General features: G+C 47.4%; 1 protein-coding gene and 1 pseudogene across 1 annotated transcript; both read right to left on the minus strand.

Annotated features, from left to right (window-relative positions):
• Positions 1-420: 420 nt before the first annotated feature.
• Positions 421-1,359, minus strand: LOC119565158 (putative olfactory receptor 52P1). The gene has a single exon (XM_037889602.1). It carries the CDS (start codon positions 1,357-1,359, stop codon positions 421-423), a length of 939 nt encoding a protein of 312 aa, XP_037745530.1.
• Positions 1,360-12,320: 10,961 nt separating this feature from the next.
• Positions 12,321-13,259, minus strand: LOC102931136 (annotated as a pseudogene).
• Between the last annotated feature and the right edge of the window lie 4,283 nt (positions 13,260-17,542).

Below are 17,542 nucleotides of genomic sequence, written 5' to 3' on the forward strand. Positions count from 1 at the left end.
ATATATGTGAAAGAAGTTCAGCATTGTAGCTGCTTTCTTTGTCTTTGGCGATCAGAAAACATAGATTTCGTTTAGCCGAACTGATCCAGAACCTATTCACACAGAGGCTAATGGAAAGCCACCTGGCATCAGAAAGCTGCAGTATCTTCTGGTGGTCTGGAAGTCATGGAAAAGCCAAATGACAGGGTGTGTGGGGGTGTGCTCAAAGAGATCAGGGGATGGTCAGAGAGAGCGAACTCAGCCATGGAGAGAGCAGTGCTTGGTCTGAAAGTGGTAAGACATTAGGTGTGAGAAAGTACTCAGACTATAAACTTCAAAAGTGCTGAGCTCAGACAAACTGAGACAGAGCACACTTGATGACTGTAGAGATATCCTTTCCCCCTTTTGTCACACATGTTTAAAGTCAGTGGCCCCAGGAAATCATATTCTGCATATGTATTTGCCCACTTTGTCACGAAGCTCTTTTGTTTTGACTCCATAAACAATAGGGTTGAGCATGGGGGGGATGAGGAAATAGAGGTTGGCCAAGATGATGTGCATGTTGGAAGCGATGCCCTGACCGAATTGGTGCGTCAGGTTAGAGAAGAGGCAGGAAGTATAAGACGTCAGTATCACACAGATGTGGGCTGTGCAGGTGTTGAGAGCTTTCTGATGGGCTTTCTTGGAGGAGATTCTGAGAACAGCCCTGATGACCAAACTGTAGGACAGGGCAATGAGCATCAGGTCTAACACGATGACTACAAACGTTATCACCAAACCGTACGTCCTGTTGACTGTGATGTCTCCACATGATATCTTCGCCACTGCTAAATGCTCGCAGTACGTGTGCGGGATAATGCGGCTGGCACAGAATGGCAGCCTGCTCAGGAGCAGGGGCAGGGGCAGAATGAAGAGAACAGCTCTTATCAAACCCACAAGCCCTAGCTTAGCTACTCGTGCGTTGGTGAGGATGGTGGTGTATCTCAGAGGGTTACAGATGGCAACATAGCGATCGAAGGCCATTATCACAAGGACAGCTGACTTCATAACAGAAACTGCATAAAGGAAGAACATCTGGGTGAGGCAGCCACCCACAGTAATGCCTTTCAAATTGAACAAAAATATACACAGTGCCTTCGGCATAACAGAGGTAGACATGCTGATGTCTGTGAGCGCCAACATGCAGAGCAACAGGTACATAGGCTTGTGCAGGGTCTGCTCTTTGCCTACAACAAACAGAACTGTGACATTTCCCAACAGGCTGATAATGTAGAACATACAGAAAGAGATAGAAATCCAGATGTGGGCAGCTTCCAAGCCAGGGATTCCCGTTAGGATGAATATTGAAGGGTCAGACAGGGTGAGGTTGAAAGCTGCCATGAGGTAGTTGATACGTTGATCAGACTCAGAAATGCTCAGGGTGCCTCTGAATGGAAAGAAGCACAGTAAGGGGGGTTACACACTTTATAACAAATAGTACGGTAAATAAATTATAGTTATTAACAATCTAGAAAGGGGGATGAGCAGTGAGGTGGCAAAATTTACAGATGGCACCAGATTATTAAGGTCAGAACCAAGTCCAGAGAAGTCCTCACAGGTCAGTAAGCAAGCCAAGCTTCGTCTGAGAGGTAAGTTTCAGGTGTTAACTGACAAGTGTAAGGAGAGAGACATGTCAGCAACTCAGCTGCTAACACTTCTCATGACTAAATATTGATGAAGTTTGCAGATGACACAAAAGTTGGGGGATGGTTAATAATGAAGAGGACAGGTCACCAAACTGAATTAGTTGGTCAACTTTGTTGAAGCAACCAAAATGTGTTCTAATATAGCTATGTAGAGATCTACATCTAGGAAGAAGGAATGCAGGCAATGCTTACACGATGGGGGACTTTCATGGGAAGCGGCATGAGTGAACAAAATTTTTGAGGGGGGGTGAAGGGATAACTAGCTAAACCTGAGTTCCCAGTGTGACCCAGTGTGCCCAAAAGAGGCAATGTGATTCTTGGATCATAACAAGGGGGATCTCAAGGAGACTTAGAGAAGTTATTTTACCTCTGTCACTGGCATTGGTGCGACTCGTGCTGGAATCCTGTGTCCAGTTCTTGTGTCCATGATTAAAATGTTGATACACTGAAGAGGGTTCAGAGAAGAGTCACAAGTATAATTAAAAGATTAGAAAACCTGCCCTACTCAAAGAGTTCAATCTATTTACTTTAACAAACATGGTTAAGGGGTGAGTTCAAAACCATCTGTAAGTACCTACACAGGGAACCAGTGTTTAATAATAGGCTTTTCAGACTAGCATACAGAGGTGTAACATGATCCCATGGCTGGAATTTGAAGTTAAAGAAATTCTGACTGGAAATAAAGTGAACATTTGTTAACCGGTGAGATTAATTAGCCATTACAACAATTTACCAAGGGTCATGGCGGATCCTCCGTCACTGAGAATTTTTAAATCAAGGTAGTAAGTTTCTCTAAAAGATCTGCTGTAGGAATAGTTTGGGGGAAATTCTCAGGCCTGTGTTATACAGACCAGATGATCACAGTGGTCTCTTCTGGCTTTGGAATCGACAGGCACGTCCCCAGGAGTCAGCTGGAGGCATTTTGCCTGCAACCTCCTGCCTGAAGCTACTGGAGGCATATTTTCCGTTCATGACTGTGGGGAATTTAGCCCTATGGGGAGAAATTCTCCTGTGACTGCCGTGCCTTGGACATGTTACACGAGGTGTGTATGTTACGAGGCTGAGGAATCCCGTGAGGCTCTGCATGGACGAACGTTTCAGATGAGAACAATAACGACTTGACTCCATAAAAAATTGTACAACCCTCGCCATGAATGGCTAGCAGAGCTGGCTGACAAATGGTCCCAGAGCATCCAGGGTTTAACGGCTGTGTCCCAGTGGGCCACTGTTTCAGGCAGATACCAGTGGCTCCTGCAAATGGCAGCTGCATTTCTCTCGGCACTCACATGTCCCAGAGCTGCCCGCTCTCATTATGTGCGTACTTCTCAGCTTGCGAGTTGTTCCTGTTTAGCAGTTCCCAAAGCTGCACGGGGTGTCTCTGGGTGCGTGAAGAGCAGCCGCACAGGTGTCTTGGCATTTGCCACTGGTGTGGGAGATTTTTCACCGGCGAGACACCGTCACTGATCTCCCCCAGCCAAGGGAGCAGGTGTGATGGGAGGCACCTCACCCCCTGCAGAGGAAGAATTTTGGGGAGCGTAGGGCGGCTCGGAGGTGGTGAGAGCCAGGGATGACTGGGGAGCATGGAGAAGACACTGGCAACCAGGGTGCTGTTGGAATGGGGGCAGCCTGGGATGGGGAAGGAGAGAACTGACAGGGGCTCAGAGTATAATGGGAGATTGAACCATCTGAGCAGGAAAGATCAATGGTTCTTTCCACTGACGAAATGGCAAAAATCACAAAGAAAATTTGACTTTCAGCAGCTCTGTCCACCTGTCCCTTTACACCCCGCTCCCTGCCCCCACAACCACCAGTGCTGCCTGCCTGTCCATGTATGTCCCCCAACTTAGAAACTCCAGCCCTGACACACAATTATACCCCTCATTCACGACCTAAACCAGGTGCCAGACCCACAGCAACAGACACAGAACTATCTCCTCAGACTAGGTTAAACTCAGTGTCTGCCTGCACTGGGGAAAAGGGGGAGATCAGCCTCTCCGGGTTGAAGGGAACCCCAGAAGTTGCTCGGCCTGTGCAGGGAAGGAGAGAGGGACAGACCCGTTGGGAGGGAGAGAGGACGTGGGGACTAAAAGGAGCCAGCGTGAGTAACTCTGCCTCAAAACGACACAAAGCTTTAACATATTGCAGCCCGCTAGAAACTGAGACGCTCCTTCCTGAGGCTGCTCTTCCATGTTGGCAATTGCTGACGTTACCACAAGGCCGTCGTGGGGTTGCTCATAGGAGGAGAGATGATCCGGATGGGGGAAGGTGTCAGGGACCATCTGCTACAGTATGGTTCACGTTACGTTACAGTCCGAGACACCCTCTGCCCCAGGAGGCCTCATTCCTGCCTAATGCACAGACCAAAGAAGCGTATGTTCATTCCCTATTTCACCCGGTTTCAGGACTCCACACCACTGTGATCTGCTCGTCCCCTCTTCCCCTCACACTCACAGACACTGCATTCCTGGACCTCCCTGTGAGATTTCCAACACCGCCTGGTTTCCTCTAAGCCAGAAACAGGGTTTTATTTTTACTGCCTTTTGGTGCTTCTCATCCTCTCCAGAAGCAGAGCCGTAGGAGCTCAGAGAGAGCAGACCCCCCTCTCCCCTGCAAAACGCTTGTTATGCCAATTGTTCTGAACTTCTAAGCCTGTGAATTTGAGATTTCAGCAACGGTCCTGACAGTTCTTCTTTGGTCCAAATGAGATCACCATCCTTAGAGGCCACAGGACGACCCCAGTTGAAGTCACTGGACTCTCATGACAGGTGTAAATCAGGCCATTCATTTACGTCCCTGCTTGTGGATTTAGGGTGAACTCCTGGCCCTGTTGGGAGTTTTGCCATTGAACTCAATGGGACCAGATTCACCCTTCGTGTTTAACTTTTGACTTCCCTCTGCAAAAGTCACAGCTTTACATCCAGTTACAGAGAGCGATATTCTCTTAGGGTGCTGAAAGAGTCTAAAGGAAACCCCCAGTTTACGTGTCATCTGGAGAGCGGGCATGAAGGACAGGGATTTCAAAGCACAGGGGATGTGATTTTGCTCTCAGGGAGGCCAGTTTTCATCTGGAGTCACCCACTGAAGGCAGAATGTGAGAGCAGAATCTGGCCTCTGTGCGACCCATCCTTGTTGTGAACCCTCTGGTAAGAGAGTTACCTTCTGCAGAGAATTTGCCTGCACTTCTAAACAGGGCAGTGAAGTTGCTGAATTGGAAAATGTGAGCTAACCAGAGGAAAAAACCACACTGCCCCCAAAGAGGAAGCTACTAAGACAGCTAGAAGGACACAGTAAGAGACAAGGAACAGATCTGAAAAACAAATATTTGTCTAAACGGTTTCCAATACATTGGTAGTTCCAATTTCACCCAGGTAAATCCCTTGGTGTTTCTGACAATACTAAACAGTTCAAGTCACTGTGCGGGTGAATTCCTGCCCTGGAACCCTTCCTGAGCCCTCAGCATGAACTTTATCATAGAAACAGGCAACTCACCGAAATCCCACTCAGCGCAGACAGGAAATCTCCTTATGGAGACAGGAAGGCAGAGCCCTGAGAATCAGTGTATGAATCTCAGACATCTGACACTCGCCGTACTGGACAGCGACCTTTATGATTCCCCTGAATAGTCTCTGTAGACTCTCAGGTTGGCCAGGGCTCCAAGACAATTCCCTCAGCTCTGTGAGCAGCTGGAAGAGCAGAAAATAGATCCTGGAGAAATACAGCCTGAGACTGTCCCCCGAGAGCAAAGAAAGGATTCGCTGATAACAGGGGTTCAGATTGTCAGGGCAAACTGAGCCTTGCAGACTCTTCCGCCTAGCAACTGGCGCAGGCTGTCATTTCTGTGTGGAATGTACTGCCCTCTGCACTGTTTGGGACTGCTGCCACATGATACTGGACCAACAACCGTTTTCAATTGATCATAGCAGGATAGATAATAAAAACCTCACGACCTCAAATGGTCCCTGCCCTTGTACCAGTTAGTTGAACAGAAAACTTGGTAGTAACAATAAGACTCAATCATTGAGTTTGCACACTCACACTGGACCCCTTTGTTATAGGCCTTCTCTGTACCTGTTAAGAAAAACAGGAGTACCTGTGCTCCTGTTCTTTTTGAGGATACAGACTAGCACGGCTGCGACTCTGAAATCTGCACCTGTTGTGCATTTAGAAAAATTCTTTTAACAACTGCCAGCAAAGTCTTGAGGCCATTTCTTAATTGAAGAATGTAGTGGACTATGTTCATTGCCTGGTGTCTTTGCCCTTCCATGTTTCTCCAAGGAGGTCTGAAATGCCTTGAGGCTGTTTCCCATATAGCAGTTCAAAGGGAGAAAACTTGGAGGCTTGAGGCAAGTTCCTGATAGCAAAAAGGAGGCAGGGGAAGAGTTGGTCCCAATGTGTGAGATCTGAGGCTACAAATTTCTTTAATATCACCCGCAAAGTTCTGTGAAATCGTTCTACCAACCCATCAGTTTGTGGATGGTAGATCAACGTTCTTAATCCCTTTACCCTCAGTAGATCACACAATTCTTTAATTATTTGTAAAGTGAAGTTAGGTCCTTAATCAGTATGGATGTCTTGGGATATTACCTCCTATGAAAGGAATTTCATAAGCTTATTTGTTCATTTGGCTCTTAGCCAGGGTGCTAGGACTATGCCTTGAGGACAATAAACCTGGCCGCGTGTCTTTGTCACTGAACTGTGCCTGTGGTCTTTCTTTATGAGTAACACCGAGGTCTGCTGAATTAGCAGGTTGCCTTATCAGTGAATACTGATAACACTGGAGCTCCAAGGACAAGAAGCACTGAGTAACCTGAACTGCTTTACCAAGGCAACAATGTGCCAGCCTTCAGCACTTAACAACAGCCGGCTGACACTCTGAGCCCAGGGGTGAACAACTCTACAGTCTGGAGCAAGTCAGCGACTGTTGTGCCTCCTGCCCAAAGTGCGGCCACTGCCTCAGTCACTGGGGTTCCACCACTTCCCCATTCACCGCAGCGAGTTGTTCATCGGCCTGGCTAAGGACAAGATTATGTCACGGAAGTCACGGATTCCGTGACTTTCAGAGACCTCCGTGACATTTTCCACGTCGGCCCTGGGGCAGCGGAGACAGAGCTCTCAGCCAGTGGGGGCCCCCGAGCTCTGAGCTGCCACGGGTGCCCAAGGACCCAGTATCTCTCAACCACCGTGGACGGCGCGGGAACCCAGGCCTCCAACCTGCTGCAGGCATCAGGGCGTCCATAGCTCAGTGATGCTTGGGTTGTGGCAGGGACTCCAGAGCACTGAGATGCTGGGGCTGTGGCGGGGGCCATGGAGATGTTAGCCATGGTGGCAGAAGGTACTGGACTCTCCCTGCTCCCGAAACCGGGGTCGGGCTCTCATCCTCCCGATCGGTCTGTAACCATCCCCCTGTCATTGCCCCCACACCAGTTATTTTTAGTACAAGTCACAGACAGGTCACGGGCTCCTGTGAATTTTTGTTTATTGCCCGTGACCTGTCTGTGACTTGTACTAAAAATAACTGTGGCAAAGTCTTAACCTTCGGTGTGACTGACCATCTGGTCTCCCCATAGTTCCTGAAAAAAATTATATTTCAGGCCAGGATCGCCCCTCCCCTGGTGAATGCATTCTGGAAGATGTCGAGGGCTGTGGTCATTACAGGCCACTGCCCTGGCTGGAAGCTTCCTCCACAGCATCAGCTTTTCCTCCCCTGTTCCTACCAGCTCTGTTGGTTCTACACAGACACTTCCTGGGGTGTCAGCCTCCATCTTCCCAGTTGGCCGCTCCCCACATTCCTTCACAACTTCATCAAAGTTATACCAGTCCCTCCCCAATATGATCAGAAAGCCCAAATATTGGAAATAATTTCCCTCACACATTTATTAAGGTTTAGAACAACCAAGTTTCCACACAAGAATTCCTTTATGAGTCCAAAGGGAAACTGGGTTTGATTACATCCAAAATATAATTACAAGCAGAAACACACTTATGTGTTATATCCTAGGAACAATACATTTATATGCACTAGCTAAATATTCACCACAGGATCTGGCTTGGGAAGTACCCTCCCCTCATGGTGTGACTCCAGAGCGGCAGGGAAAACCCAGACAAAGGAATCCCTGAATATTTTGCTCTTTATAAGAACATAAAAACAGCCATTCTTAGTCAGATAAATGATCCCTCTAGCCCAGTATCCTGTCCTGTGATGGTAGCCAATGCCAGGTGCTTCATAGGGAATGAACAGAACAGGGAATCATCAAGTGATCCATCCCCTGTCGCCCCTTCCCAGCTTCTGGCAAACAGAGGATAGGGACAGTTCACATCATGGTTTAAATCCCTGCTCATCCTGGCTAATAGCCACTGATGGACCAATCCTACATGAACTTATCTAGTTATTTTTCAAACCCTCTTCTAGTCTTGGCCTTCACAACATCCTCTGGCAAAGAGTTTGAAAAGTTGTCTGTGTGTTGTGTGAAGGAATACTTCCTTTCCTTTGTTTTAAATCTGCTGCCTATTAATTTCCCCGGGAAATTATGTTCATCTACGTGTCTGACAACTTTGTTCTTTACTATAGTATTAAGTTTGCAAATTAATTCCATTTCTTCAGTTTCTCACTGAAGTCTGTTTTTGAAGTTTTTTTGTTGAAGAATGGCCACTTTTAAGTATGTTATTGAGTGTCCAGGGAGATTGAAGAAACGGCAGAACTGGAATTAATTTGCAAACTTGACACCATCAAATTAGGCCTGAATAAAGACTGGGAGTGGCTGGATCACTACAAAAATAATTTCCCCTCTGTTGATACCCACACCGTCTTGTCAGCTGTTGGGAATGGGCCACATCCACCATGATTCCTTGTTAGTACTACAAAAAGTAATTTTCCCTCTGTTGATGTTAATCCCTTCTTGTCTACTGTTGGAAATGGGCCGCATCCACCTTAATTGAAATGGCCTTGTTAGCTCCGACCCCCCCACACTCGGTAAGGCAACTCCCATCTTTTCATGTTCTGTATATTTATACCTGCCTACTGTATTTTCCACTCCATGCATCTGAGAAAATGGGTTATAACCCACAAAAGATTATGCCCAAATACATTTGTTAGTCTCTAAGGTGCTACAAGGACTCCTCATTGTTCTTTTTTTTTGGTCAGTTTGTAACTCTGAGGTTCTACTATTATTGGAAGACTCATCTATCTGAATTGAATAATAATGGCTCTGACAATCACTTTCTAGGAACTGCTCTTTTGCATCGGTGGCCATCTCCACAATACGGTGCGTAACTGTGCCATTCGAAAATGGAATCACATCTACCCCTGATGCTGCTTTCTCTCCTAGCATCACCAGGATGTATCCTTTGCACCTGGAAGCAGTAGTTTCTCACCTGTGTTGTGCGGTTTACCAGCTTTATCAGTGCACAAAGCCACACAGTAAGAAGCCTCAGTAGCCTTCATGTTAACAGTGCTATACACTTCAGAAACCATTTTTTCTCCTGTTAATTCATGGAGCTTCCTGTAAAAAAACTCAACATGTTTGAAATAAGCACCATCATATTTTTAGCTTCTGCTTTTTGCTGGAACCTCTGCTGCCTCCCTCACTGCAGTTTGTGTCGTAGGCTTTTCTCCCTTTGTCACAAAACGAACCATTTCTCATATAAGCTTTTTCTCACTCTAAGCGCGTTGTTGCTCATGGTTTTAAGTTTGTTTTTAAGTACTTGTGCGGGGGGACAACACATCAGACATCTGATGTGTCACAGTTGCTAAGAGAGCCCTGAGTGGGACTAGTGTGAAGCCCTACAATGCCCCGTGTGGCTGCGGCTCCCGCTGTCACCCCATGGTGGCTCTGCCTCAAGCTGTCCCCTTTATCCCCTCCCCTGGATGTACACGGCCCTTCTGCACAACCTCCAGCTGCCTGGGGCTGACAGCCAGAGCTCTAAAAATAAAACCAAACCAAACCACACAGCTTGTGCCTCTCTTTACACATTCCCGCACCTCCCATAGTTTGAGAACCGCGGCTCAAAACAGATGTGAATGAAAGCAACTGTCCGAGAAAAGCACGAGAAATGTCTCTTGGAATGATTGGCCAGCTTTTCGGCTCCTTCATACTGATCCTCAGCACTTGCAGAATTAAGCCCGTTTGGCTGAATGGTGCTGAACTGATCAGCACTCACTGCAAGCTTTGAAAGCCATTGGAAAGTTGATCATTTATTGTATCGAGACACCTGTAAAACGCGTTAACTTTGGAAAAGTGTCCTGAGCCGGCAAGTCTTTCACCTCGTGACGGTCATCGCTCAGGGTTGGTTGGCAGGGGAGTGCCACCTACTGGTCAGGAGTTCGGCCTGTGATGTGCAGGGGGGTTGTTGGTAGGGGATCCCGGACCCTCCCACTCCACTGGGCTTTGACCCCTGGCTCCCTGGGGTCTGTCAGTGCTCTGACAGCTGGGGATGATAAGACGTCATGGGAGCTGTATGATTCCGGCAAATGGGGAGACTGGCCAGAGAGCCAGAAGCTCCCCGATGCCCAGACTGTGGCCCAGGCCCCTGCTCCATCCCCCTTCCTCCATATCCCTGCCACACACTGAGTCCCTCCTCTCCTCCACCCTCCTCCCCTGTAGCTCCCCGACTGCTCCCCCACCTGCTGTACCCCAAGTCCCTCCATTGCCCCTCTCCCGTGACCCCCACCGCCCACTGAGTCTTTCCATAAATGTGAAAGGGAACTTGCACATTTACTGAGCACTCCATCAGCGCCCCCTGGATCACATTTGAACCCTGCATCTCCACTTTAAGGTATTTCCATTGACTGGGATGAAAACCTGCCATTCCATTCACCGAACAGTGCGTCGAACACAGGAATACAGCTGTCTGCCCCATTTTCTGTTAGCCCTCTCGCTTTCGTCTGGCTGACATTCTCGTTGTCCATGTGTGCTTGTGACAACTGCACAGTCAAGGAAGCCTCCTTTTTCACAGGTCGTTTGTGAGCGTACGCTTCCTCTGTGCCAGGGGAAACAGGGACATGATGCAGCTCACAGAGCTTTTGAGCTCCAGCTCCAGCTCCCCAGCTCTGCCTCAGCAGGTCTTCTGGCTGAGTGCTGCTTCTCTGGCTCCAGCCCCACTTGGCCTTCTGGGCTGCTCCTCCCGTCCTTGTGTTTCTGGCTGCTGCTGCTCTGTCTACAGCTCAGCTTGAGGTAGTTTCCCAGATTTCTACTGCATTAATAGCTCAAAATCCCTTAAAAACTAACCTAAAAATGGCCCAATCTATTTTTAAAACAATTGTTTTTCTTAACACAACGGTCTACATGAAGTAACACATGAAAGCTTTTGTTAGAGACCTAGTACAGATGTGATTAAAAAAAAAAGCTACAAGGGCCAGCAGGAGTTTGTCCACATAAGCAACAAAGCTATGAGATAACAGTCAAAATCAAACCCCCAGTACTGGTACTTATATCTCAAGAGAGAATGATGGCATTAAAAATAGCCTCAAAGGAGCCCAGAATGTATGTAGTGTAAAAACAACAATCACATTATTATATTATTTATTTCTAATTCCATTCAATGACCATAGTCAATGTCTGTACTTTTAGTTGAAATAGTTTGTTACTGTTAGTCTGTAAAAGGAAACATTTCCTCCTCCCGCTCTTTCTTGGAGGTAGAATGTTTCTAATACTGGCCATAGATAGCAGCAGTGACCAGTGCAATCATAACTGTCTCTGGTGCAAAATGTTTGCAGAATGTTTTGTGTCATTGCATCGATGCCTAAAATGAAGTAGGTTTCTAAATTCCCCTCTTGCATCTTGTTGCACAATTTTTTTTATCAAGTTCATCTGGGAAAACAATATTTTAATTGCAGCGTTGCTAAAAGATAGTGACAGCAACAACAGAGCAAATAGGCCAAGTTCACTAAAAACTTCGTCCCCAGCGGCATCCGTGTATTTGAGACCTTGAAGCCAAACCTGCTCAAATCGGTTGTCCTCGGTATGAGGCCAGTGAACCACTGGCAACACTCCCCACTGCTGCTCCAGCTGTCCAAGGTCTCCAGAAAACAATGGCAAAAATGGGGTATCAGCAAATCTAGGTCGGGCAGGGCTGAGCACAGTAGAAGGACTTAGTACTGCAAGCAATGCAGTCACCTGGACGTTTGGTGGCAATCTCTGTTTCACAAACTCCAACCTGAAATCTCAACACAAACTTTTGACATCTTTTGACAATGGGAATGGTTGCTGTGTATTTTGAAAGGTCCAAGCAGTAAGTAAGTTGACTTAAAGATGGTGTCATAGTTTAACACAGCAGTCCAGTTCTCAAAAACACATGGTTTCACAACTCTAACCAACAAGCTCAAGTGGAATGTCCTCAAATCCTGCAGGAGCCACCTTGTATCAGAAATCTGCAGCATTTTATGGTGGTCTGGAAGTCACAGAAAGTCCGAGTGACAGGGTGTGGGGGCTGACAGATGAGGCTGAAAGAGATCAGGTGTTGGTCAGAGAGAGGGAACTCATCACTCCCTGACCAAGCACTGCTCTCTCCATTCCTAAGACATTTGGTGTGAGGAACTTCTCAGAATGTGAACTTCCACAATTCTGAGCTAAGCCAAAGTGGGACAGAGCACCCTTGATTAATGAGGAGATAGCCTTTCCCCTCTTGTCATGCAGGATTAAAGTCAATGGCTGCAGGTGATCACATTCTGCAGGTGTACTTGCCCACTTTGTCACGAAGCTCTTTCATTTTGACTCCATAAGTGATAGGGTTGAGCGTGGCAGCAAGGAGGAAATAGAGGTTGGCCAAGATGATGTGAACATGCGGAGCGATGCCCTGACCAAACCGGTGTGTCAGGGAGGAGAAGAGGGAGGGAGTATAAGAAACCAGTATCACACCAATATGGGCTGTGAAGGTGTTGAAGGCTTTCTGGTGGGCTTTTTTGGAGGACATTCTGAGGACAGCCCTGATGATCAGACTGTAGGACAGAGCAATGAGTATCAGGTCTAACCAGGTGACTACAAACGCCATCACCAACCCATACATCCTGTTGACTGTAATGTTGCCACATGACATCTTCATCACAGCCATGTGGTCACAGTACATATGGGGGATAATGCGGTTGGCACAGAATGGCTGCCTGCTCAGGAGCAGGGGTGCAGGAAGAATGAAGAGAACAGCTCTTATCAAACCCACAAGCCCTAGCTTAGCTATTCGTGCGTTGGTGAGGATGGTGGCTTATCTCAGGGGGTTACATATGGCAATGTAGATATCGAAGGCCATTGTGACGAGGACAGCTGAGTGCATCATAGAAGCTGCATGAAGAAAGAACATCTGGGTGAGACAGCCACTCACAGTAATGCCTTTGAAATTGAACCAAAATATACACAGTGCCTTCGGCACGACGGAGGTACACATGCTGATGTCTGTAAGCGCCAGCATGCAGAGCAGCAGGTACATTGGCTTGTGCAGGGTCTGCTCTTCCCATACAACAAACAAAAGTGTGAAATTTCCCAACAGGCCGATTATGTAGAACATGGAGAAAGGGATGGAAATCAGAAAGTGGGCAGCTTCCAGGCCAGGTATGCCCATTAGGATGAATGTTGATGGGTCAATAGGGGTGATGGTGAAAGATGCCATGAGGTAGCTGAAACATCGATTGAGCTCAGAATTGCTCAAGGTGCCTGTGAGAGGAGGGAAGCACAGTGTAACAAATAGTATGGTAAATACTAGAAAGGGGGTGAACAGTGAGGTGGCAACATGGATAGATGGCACCAGATTATTATGGTCATAGACAAGTCCAGAGAATCCTCAGAGGGAGCTAACCAAGTCAGGTGAATGGGCAACGTGATGGCAGATTAACTTCAATGTCAAAAATTGCAATGTGTATGCCATTGGAGGGAAAAGCTTGAACTCCTCAAACTCCTTACTATGTTCTAATTTAACAGTATGACCTCAGGACAGGACATAGTTCACAGCTATGTGAAACCCTGCTCACAGTGCAAGCATGGAGAGAAACTAAGCAAAACATTGGTATCCAGGAGGAGGGGGATGGGGAATCATACAGAAAATACAATGCCGTGAGATCAGCCAATTAATATTTCACCCTCCGCTGTGTAGTACTGGGCACCCTTCTCACACAGGATATTGCAGAACGAGAGGGGTTCAGGCACAGGCAATTAGAATTATCAAGGGCCCATGGAAACCCATAGAATTATCAAGGGCCCTGGAGGGGAGGGATAGGATACAGAAGGACCTAGACAAATTGGAGGATTGGGCCAAAAGAAATCTAATGAGGTTCAATAAGGATAAGTGCAGGGTCCTGCACTTAGGATGGAAGAATCCAATGCACCGCTACAGACTAGGGACCGAATGGCTAGGCAGCAGTTCTGCGGAAAAGGACCTAGGGGTGACAGTGGACGAGAAGCTGGATATGAGTCAGCAGTGTGCCCTTGTTGCCAAGAAGGCCAATGGCATTTTGGGATGTATAAGTAGGGGCATAGCGAGCAGATCGAGGGACGTGATCGTTCCCCTCTATTCGACACTGGTGAGGCCTCATCTGGAGTACTGTGTCCAGTTTTGGGCCCCACACTACAAGAAGGATGTGGATAAATTGGAAAGAGTCCAGCGAAGGGCAACAAAAATGATTAGGGGTCTAGAGCACATGACTTATGAGGAGAGGCTGAGGGAGCTGGGATTGTTTAGTCTGCAGAAGAGAAGAATGAGGGGGGATTTGATAGCTGCTTTCAACTACCTGAAAGGGGGTTCCAAAGAGGATGGCTCTAGACTGTTCTCAATGGTAGCAGATGACAGAACGAGGAGTAATGGTCTCAAGTTGCAATGGGGGAGGTTTAGATTGGATATTAGGAAAAACTTTTTCACTAAGAGGGTGGTGAAACACTGGAATGCGTTACCTAGGGAGGTGGTAGAATCTCCTTCCTTAGAGGTTTTTAAGGTCAGGCTTGACAAAGCCCTGGCTGGGATGATTTAACTGGGACTTGGTCCTGCTTTGAGCAGGGGGTTGGACTAGATGACCTTCTGGGGTCCCTTCCAACCCTGATATTCTATGATTCTATGATTCTATGATTCTATGAAACAGCCGGTATCAAGCGGAGTGCCCCAGGGGTCGGTCCTGGGGCCGGTTTTGTTCAACAACTTCATTAATGATCTGGATGATGGGATGAATTTCACCCTCAGCAAGTTCACAGATGACTCTAAGATGAGGGGAGAGGTAGATATGCTGGAGGGTAGCAATAGGGTCCAGAGTGACCGAGACCAATTGGAGGATTGGGCCAAAAGAAATCTGATGAGGTTCAACAAGGGCAAGTGCAGAGTCCTGCATTTAGGAAGTGCTAGTATGATAATAGTTACTGATGAGAATTGCTGATCTCTGATCCCTTAGCAACAGCATCGTCTGCCTGCACAAAGGGCTGGTGTCTCCCCTCAGGCATCTTTCTATAGATCTGTCTGTCTACTATCTACCCATTCTGCTTACAAATTTACAGGCTATCAGACCCTATGGAGTTTTAAGCATTATCCCTAGTTTTCCTACTTATCAACTATAGGTTTTAAATATACACAAATGCACAGAGCAGCCAATTTCTCTCTAACTCAGCACAGAGCCCCAGAGATCTCATTTCCCTTTGGGAAGGTCCCTTAATTACTGTTTATGCCTCAAGCTGGATAAGGAACACAGAAGCCCAGACAGGCTTGTCTTCGGCCTGTTTACATTCAGATGCTCACTTATCTGTTGGAGGCTGAGCGACCCTCCCCAGGATTCCACAGAGCTATATTATAAATGGTGCACACCCCTGTGTCAGCTCTTGGTGTGGGATGATGCTGCAGATGCTGGGGTGAGAGAGGTGTGGGACCTGGCTACCTGAGGGGGATTCCCAGGAAAGAGGCTTCCATCTCAGAATTCACAGGTACCCATCTCCTGCTGAGGAGCTCACCTGCTTGACAAACCCAGTGCAATGTGCATGTGATGGGCTAGAGAATAGTTGTGTGGTCCTTTCCACTCAGCACAGCCATTAAACATCCAAGGGCCCTTACCAGAGGGGATGAGTTTGCTTCCGTGTCATACGCGAAAATGTCCCTCTTTGCTGTGCCCTCCCGGGCTGACGGCCTCCAACCCCAAGGTTGCTGCATTTCAGTGTCACAGTGGATCCTTCAGGATGTACAATACAAGGCAAAATTGTGAGGACCTGGCCCGTAGTTTACCCAGGCCCCACTGAGGCAAAACTCCTGTTGGAGTAAGTACTGAGTAAAGACCTCAGGAGCCAGCTGTGTGTTAATGCAGAGACACTGTCACCTCCTCCTCTTGCATGTCAGGGCTCTGGTTGTTAACGGGGGAGGGGGAGGCTGTTACCTCATTTTCATCTCCATGGAGGTGCTTGGGCTCCTCACTGGAACAATTATAAGAATTTTTCATCATGGGGAACACATCTTTTCTCCTAGCTTCATTTGAGAAGTCAGCTCAAACGTTATTCTGGAAACAAAAAAAAACAATTCAGCCAGAAGCAGACACCCAGCATGTGAAATTTCTGTTTGGCAAAGTTATAAGCAACTGAAAATGAGGTCTCCTAATTGAAGGTGTCAGACAGCCTTACCTAACAGTGGTGTCTCCAGCACCACCTACAATGGCCAATCCATTAGTGAATCTCATTCAGCTAAACTCTTTGCTCCAGTAACGTCTGTGGTAAGGAGTTCCACAGGCCAAATATGGATTATATAAACTTTCAATGGAATTCAATGTTCCCTTCATAGAATCATAGAATCATAGAATATCAGGGTTGGAAGGGACCCCAGAAGGTCATCTAGTCCAACCCCCTGCTCAAAGCAGGACCAAGTCCCAGTTAAATCATCCCAGCCAGGGCTTTGTCAAGCCTGACCTTAAAAATATCTAAGGAAGGAGATTCTACCACCTCCCTAGGTAACGCATTCCAGTGTTTCACCACCCTCTTAGTGAAAAAGTTCTTCCTAATATCCAATCTAAACCTCCCCCATTGCAACTTGAGACCATTACTCCTCGTTCTGTCATCTGCTACCATTGAGAACAGTCTAGAGCCATCCTCTTTGGAACCCCCTTTCAGGTAGTTGAAAGCAGCTATCAAATCCCCCCTCATTCTTCTCTTCTGCAGACTAAACAATCCCAGCTCCCTCAGCCTCTCCTCATAAGTCATGTGCTCTAGACCCCTAATCATTTTTGTTGCCCTTCGCTGGACTCTTTCCAATTTATCCACATCCTTCTTGTAGTGTGGGGCCCAAAACTGGACACAGTACTCCAGATGAGGCCTCACCAGTGTCGAATAGAGGGGAACGATCACGTCCCTCGATCTGCTCGCTATGCCCCTACTTATACATCCCAAAATGCCATTGGCCTTCTTGGCAACAAGGGCACACTGCTGACTCATATCCAGCTTCTCGTCCACTGTCACCCCTAGGTCCTTTTCTGCAGAACTGCTGCCTAGCCATTCGGTCCCTAGTCTGTAGCGGTGCATTGGATTCTTCCATCCTAAGTGCAGGACCCTGCACTTATCCTTATTGAACCTCATCAGATTTCTTTTGGCCCAATCCTCCAATTTGTCTAGGTCCTTCTGTATCCTATCCCTCCCCTCCAGCGTATCTACCACTCCTCCCAGTTTAGTATCATCCGCAAATTTGCTGAGAGTGCAATCCACACCATCCTCCAGATCATTAATGAAGATATTGAACAAAACGGGCCCCAGGACCGACCCCTGGGGCACTCCACTTGACACCGGCTGCCAACTAGACATGGAGCCATTGATCACTACCCGTTGTGCCCGACAATCTAGCCAGCTTTCTACCCACCTTATAGTGCATTCATCCAGCCCATACGTCCTTAACTTGCGACAAGAATGCTGTGGGAGACCGTGTCAAAAGCTTTGCTAAAGTCAAGAAAC

Source organism: Chelonia mydas, chromosome 1, assembly GCF_015237465.2.
Source record: "Chelonia mydas isolate rCheMyd1 chromosome 1, rCheMyd1.pri.v2, whole genome shotgun sequence".
Lineage (NCBI taxonomy): Eukaryota > Metazoa > Chordata > Testudines > Cheloniidae > Chelonia > Chelonia mydas.

What these genes read in the sequence shown, in the direction of transcription:
- LOC119565158 (XM_037889602.1), bottom strand. Translation starts at nt 1,359, where the DNA reads ATGGCAGCTTTCAACCTCACCCTGTCTGACCCTTCAATATTCATCCTA.